Source organism: Rhinatrema bivittatum, chromosome 7 (assembly GCF_901001135.1).
Source record: "Rhinatrema bivittatum chromosome 7, aRhiBiv1.1, whole genome shotgun sequence".
In the NCBI taxonomy this organism is placed as follows: domain Eukaryota; kingdom Metazoa; phylum Chordata; class Amphibia; order Gymnophiona; family Rhinatrematidae; genus Rhinatrema; species Rhinatrema bivittatum.
In genome coordinates, this window is record NC_042621.1 from 233,474,911 (window position 1) to 233,481,618 (window position 6,708).

The 6,708-nt window shown below is 41.6% G+C and overlaps 1 protein-coding gene across 1 annotated transcript in view; it reads right to left on the minus strand.

The window, feature by feature from the left end:
* Positions 1 to 6,176, minus strand: part of ADGRA1 (adhesion G protein-coupled receptor A1) — a 1,158,413-nt gene extending 1,152,237 nt beyond the window's left edge. Inside the window, exon 1 of the mRNA XM_029609977.1 lies at positions 5,411 to 6,176. Coding sequence (XP_029465837.1) covers positions 5,411 to 5,628 — 218 coding nt within the window. The 5' untranslated portion in view covers positions 5,629 to 6,176. The remainder of the gene's footprint in view (positions 1 to 5,410) is intronic.
* Between the last annotated feature and the right edge of the window lie 532 nt (positions 6,177 to 6,708).

The following is a 6,708-nucleotide window of genomic DNA, read 5'->3' on the forward strand; positions in this document are numbered from 1 at the left end:
TATGTACATATAAAGCTATAGGTGATGCTTTTTCATTGGGCTAACTTGATTCATTTGGGATTAGCTTCCAAGTGCTGCATTCTCTTTATCAAGTCAGCTTTGCCAATCTGTAATTTTCACCTGTAAATTAACAGGTAGTTCTTGTTCAACTTTTCCTCTAAGCAGTTTGAGTTGCTTTCTGTGTTTCACACAGATTTGAGTTAGAATTCTAAATTCAAAGGGGCAGATTTTCAAAGGGATACGTGCATAACCCCTGAAAAGCTGCCCCTTCCACCCTCTGTGTGCACCGAGCCATTCTTGCATAGGCTCGGCGGCACACGTAAGTCCCGGGGCGTTCCAGGGGCATGGACGCGGCCTCCGGACCAGCCCCTGGACCAGAATATGGCACACTGGCATGGGCAGGCGTAACTTTTGAAACAAAGGTAGGGGGGGAATTAGTTAGGGGAAGGAAAGGGAAGGTGGGGGGCGCCGGAAAGAAAGTTCCCTCTGAGGCCGCGCGGCTCGGCGCGCGCAGGCTGCCGATTTTGCGCGGCCTTGCGCACGCCGACCCTGGATTTTAAAAGATACGTGCGGCTACGCGCGTATCTTTTAAAATCTGCCATACTTTTGTTTGCGCTGGCTCCTCGAACAAAAGTACGCGTGCACGCACTTTTTAAAAATATGCCCCAAAATGAATGCATGTAAGAATTAAAGTGAAACCTACACTGCACATTTTTCGTCGTATATAACTAAGGCACCGTATGTCAGCAATTTGTTTATGCACATGGTAAGTAACGTGAAAGGAAAGCAAACTTTTGCATTGAAAAATATTTTAGCATAAAAGCCTGCTAGAAACCAGAATATGCACACATAAAAAAGTAAGTGCAAGGTTTAGTGTGAACTGGGCAATCATTCAAGCTTCCCTTTTTCTCATTTTAAAACAAGAGTCCAAAAAGCTGGATTCTGTTTTCTGCAATTCTATATGTCTTGTATAAAGAAAGAGAGTGAGAGACAAAAATAGCACATGAATTTATTAACTTTTTAAAAAGAATAACTGTTTCTCAGTCAATCTACACTACTTAAAAGCAGTTATGCTGCGTTCTGTTGCTCATTTTCTCCCCCTACACCACACATTGTATATACCTATATAAATAAAACAATGCTCATTTCTGTCTCTTTGGATATGTACTTGTTTTATTTCTTTAACGTCAAAAAGTTATAACCCATATGGTGCAGATCTTTCTCTGCGGGATAATAAAACTGACTGGAGGGGAAATGTTCTGTTTCTATAAATTCCATCCAGCTAGAAACCAAATATAAAAGGACACCAATCTCTTTCCACTAGCTATTAGACTGATGCAGAAACCTCCCAATCCATCACCAGCACAGTTTACATATGGAAAATGCATTTGATATGTTCAATAAAAGTAATGTAGCTGTCAGCCACGTTAAGTTATTTGAATTTCCCTTCTCCCCTACATCGTGAAAGGTCTTTACTATACCTAGGGCTAGAGTTTTAGTTATCTCTACTTGTAGAGTGTCTTCTAAATTGTACAAAAAAAACAACATTTAAAAAAGAAAGCCTGAAGGAAAGGAAGCCCATTTCTTTTCCTTTCAAAACTAGGCTGAATGTTTCCAGACCTGAGCGCACAGGATTTGACGTCTGTGTGATGTAAAAGCAGACTGAACCTGGCTTAGGAGGACATGCATTTCCAATCTACCATATCTACTCAAATGTTTGTAAAAGGAAGACAAGGATTCAGAAATTGTTTTATACTGAATAAAGAACATGACATTAAAAAAAAAAAAAGAAATGTAGTTGGTTGGACCCAATACAAAAAAAAAAGATCCCTCTTAAACTTCCAGGTGAATAGAAATGCAGAGGTAACAAATAAATGCCAAGACATGGGGTAAAGTAGCATGATGCTTTTCTAATGTGTTTCTCTTAGTTGTTACAGTGTTGTTTGCACTGTTGCTTACACCTAAACAAATTAAATCTCACTAAAATATTAAGTGCATCATAATGTCCTCAATGTGTCTTTTTTTCTCTTCAGCTGTTTTAGCAGCATGCTTATTTATATAAGATTGCATTACATAACAAGCCTGCACGTTTTTTTGAACACCTAAACCAACTGAACTACGTTTAAATGGTGTTTGTAACAGAGAGAGTTCCTGCTTGTAAGTGAAAGAACAGGGACAAAACAACAGTGAGATTGCTTGGCTTTCTGTTACAAAAGTTTTGGATGGCCCCTCCAGTTTCCTAACATGGGAGAAAAATACTTCTTGAGTTTGCTCAAGGTTCGCCTTTGTATTCTTCTGGGAAATGTGGAATGTTTTGCTTCTTAAATAAAACAAACCACAGAAGTAAACTTTATGTGCAAGCTGAACAGCTGTGCAAAAACTTAACTTCATAAATTGCTTAAATTTTACTGAGCCGAGCGATAAGTGAACAATGGGGAGCACATCTGTTTAGCTCTTAACATGTGAACCTACCAAGAGTATCCTAACTATGTGAATTTATAGAGACGTGCATACAACAATGGAGATGCTCCCAGTATGACCTGTCAGCGCCACTGAAGTGATTAGTTTATTTATTATTTAGTTCATCAATTTTATGGGGTCCTACAATGGGCTCTCATGTATGTACAGTAAAAAAAAAACCTACAAAGATAATGGGAAATGAAATTATCAGGGGGTGAGGAACAGACAAGATGCCACACAGTGCAAATTATGACGGTGTGATAGTGGGCTGGAGGGTCAAGTCCAGCCCTTCATATACATTTGGAGCGCTGCAGCAGCTCTTTTGCAATAGCATTGTATAGGAATGTATACCTCTCTTTTTACCAAAAAGCATGACCATATTACTCCAATCCTTATATCTCTGCATTGGTTACCGTTTAACTATGGAGTACAATATAAACTTTTATGTATCCTGCACAAAGTTATATATGAAGAACAAACTGACTGGCTCAATGCAGCAATTCGACTTCAAACTCCACAACGCAATTTTCGCTCAGTCAATAAATGTTTTCTGTCTATCCCTTCTGTACAAGCTGCTCACCTATGTCTAGTAAGAGAATATGCACTGTCATTGGCAGGCCCCAAAATTTGGAACACATTACCCACAGAGGTATGTCTCCAACCTGACTTAAAATTTTTTAGAAAGGAGGTAAAAGCATGGTTATTTTCGAAGGCCTATCAGGATGCAACATAATTTCTATTCCTTAGATTTAATCCTTTTTAATGATAATTCAGGATTGATGACTTTCTAGCTGTGTCCGTTTTATTCACTTTTTAGATTTTATTTTGCTTTATTTATATTGTTATTTTGTCAGTTTCAATTTTAGGCCAATGCTTTGTTTTATTTTCATCTTTTAATTTTTTTTTATATATTTGCTGTATTGTATTATTTTCCTTTTATTTTATGCTTAAATTATGTAAACCATTGTGATGTTTCGCAAAGACGGTATATAAAACCATTACTTAAATAAATAAATACCTTGTATTTTAAAGTTTAGACCAGAGGTGTAGGCTACAGCAAATCATTAGACTTTGAGAACTTTCAGCATGGTAGCACAGGCACCAGATATGAAGGATTCTCCCTTAACTGCTCACTGATAGGGTGATGTAGTAAGCATTAAGAAACTTTGCGCTGGTTTCCAGTGCACATTTTTAACGCCCAGATTACTTTTTTTTTTTTTTTTTTTTTTTTTTTTACTTATGATGCAGTAAGCTAATTTTATGCTAATACATTGGGAGTTTTAAAAAGCGCTTTTTTTGGTAAAATGTGCATTCGGCACAGATCAAACACACATTAACTCAGGAAAGTGGGTGGAAGGCATCCTTGACAGGTTGCCATCAATTACCTGGATAAATACAGACTTATCTGGCTATCACAATTCACCACTAGTTAGCCAGACAAATACCTGTCTGGCAAAGTGCGCCAGATAGCCAAATAAGTCAGTACTTACAAAGTTATCTGGCAGCAGCTTGGTGCAGGTAGATACGCTGGTACTTATCTGTATGGGTGCACTGGCTTCTACCACTTACCCAATAATGTTCTGGACTTTTTTCCACCTGCTTTACTTCACCCCTCCGCCCAGCACTGGAAACAACTCCAGCTCTGACCCAGGGATTAAGAAAGGTGTGCTGGCCAAATGCAGTCTCTCTGCATTGTGGTGGGGAATGCTTAATGCCCTCTTTTGCAAGGGATTTCCATGCGAGAGCACGAAGCAGTACTCCTGTTTAAGAATCCGCGTGCAACACTTTTTACTGCGTCCACCGAAAGTTTTGCGCACAGGAAATATATGTTCAGGTACAGGCAGAAAAGTGCTTTGGATGAAGGCACTTTTCTGCATCGGTGAGTGAGTTTGTTTCACACATTTCTCCGCAGGGAGTGCAATGCAAATCCGCTTTCCACATTTTATGCAGTACACCTCATGCTATAGGATTAGCAACAAGCTCTGTCATCTAAGTCATTAAATTACCCATTCTGTGCAGCTGAACTAATTAACCAGTTTCAGCACTTGGAGGCAATCCCTATTTCAAAAGTGAAAGAATCGCAACACAAAAACATCCACTTCATGCCACAGGGGATCCTGATTGCTAGGGCAAACATAATGACAGTTTGGAGCTGGGGCCAGCCCTCTTCTATTGAGCAGTCTGCCTTTAGCCTTATGTTTTGCATTCATTAAGAACATACACAATTCAACTTTTTTTTTCAGGTTAAATACACACACGCCATGCATGGCGAAGTGCTTGGCAATATATTTCCTACTCTGTTGATTTTTAATGACTGTACTTAAAAACAGCATGCCATGAAAAACCTAACTCTATCAGTGGATAAGATTCATACCTTAAAGCCATATGATAGGTTGCAAAGAATACTGCAATATTTTTCATGGACTCTAAAAGATTGCAAGCTAGCGTTATGTATTTCATTATATAATAGGTCTATTAATCTCTGAAATAGTTTATTATGTAGTCTTTTGCGGAGCAAATTGCCGAACCTTGAGTACTTGCTGGGGGGAGGGGAAATTCAGTTGTTTGGGAACTCATAGGATAGCAGCATGGGCCATGGAATATATGAAGGCAAGCAAATATGTCGATAGTCTCCCTTTAAATGACGTTCAAGTTTTCATTCTGTTATGGGCTCATTTCCTATGTTGGAAGGGGGCATTCAGGTTTAAGTCAGGGCACTGACGTTTATGCGCCTACAGCTTTCACATTGAACTTGAACGCCTGCATCGGCCTCACAGAGATTGAGCTATCAGCAAATGCAATCACACCAGAGGAGATCACCTAGCCACTCATTTAACAACGTATGAAAGTCGGGGTGTTAACAGGGAGAAGGCAGATGTCCGGCTGCACGCAGAGCAGCGTTTCTGGGAGAGGACGCACGTGCACAGAGCCAAAGGGAAGGGATACTCACAGGGTGACTGTCCTGTTAGGCAGCAAAGTGGGCTGTAAAGTTTCCACTAACTCTCCGCCGCTGCAAATCACTTTGATGCGGATGGTTTGCCTCCCCGGTGCCTTGGAGCGCTCAGCGGAGCAAAGACAGCTGTCAATGATCAGGTCCGGGCAGTTTCTGTTGCTCGAAGTGCCCCCTACTAAAACTGCAATTAACCCAACTAAACAGAGCAGCTGCATGGCGACCTCCCTCCCTCCCACCCAGCCTGTTACCCCCTTATCCAAATCCTTGGCTTTCTGATGCTGCACGGCTGCGAGAACGGAGCATTTCCCCTTATCGACAGAAGGCAACTTGTCCGGGGAAGCCCAGGGCCAACATGCTACTCTACTCGGGAGAGTTTGGGAGGGACGCTGCTGCTGCTGCTGCTGCCTTTAAGTTCCACGTTAAAGTACTGCACGGGGCTTTCTCCAGCCTCCTTCGGTTCCTTGAGATCTGCACAGGCAATCACGGGCAGAGCCCTCGCTCTCTCGGGGTCCTGATTAGTAGCAAGGACACCCGCGGGGCACTGACAGCAAACGGCGAGCCTTCAGTCAAAGTCACTAGGACAGGACACGCCAGGAGCAAGCCGAAGAGCCGGGGATGCAGCCGTCCCGGGGTCTGAGAGCCGCCTCCAGTGCCGAGAGAGGGTGATCCCGGGCCGTGACGTCACTCGCAGGCCCGCCCCTGGCTCCCCGGTCTCACTGAACTTGGACAGTCGCTGCTGCATGCCGAGAGGGATGAGCACCGTTTGCATCTCGGATCTCTGCCGTCCTACAGGCTCAAAAGTACACAGAAGTAAAACTTGGGTGGGGGTGTGAAAAAGCAACCCACAACGAAGCCTAATCGTTAATCCTTTTAATTCCTTCCTTCAGCTGGAAAGCTCGGTTCAGTTTGTTCAGCCCAGAATCTCAGTAATGAGATTCCCTCACGCAAAGCCTGTTAAAGTTTCTTCTCCTTGCCTTTCTACAAAGGTTTATCTTTTCAGGACTTGCAGCCTAAATGATGTCTTTCTTCCTCTATTAAAAATATAGATTTTCTTTTTCTTGATTTAGGGAATCATACTTCTAGCCACTGTAAGCACGTGAAAGAAAATTAGGGTATTGTAAATAATAAAATAGCCTGGAATACAACACATCTGTTCCTTGTTAATGATTTTTTTTTGTTCCACAGAATATTAATATTGCTATCTTTAAAAACCCTAAAGGCTTATAGACTCTCAGTTGTCACAAAGTGGAGCTGGCTAGGAATGTGTGAACCACAGGAAGTCAAACCAGAACCAG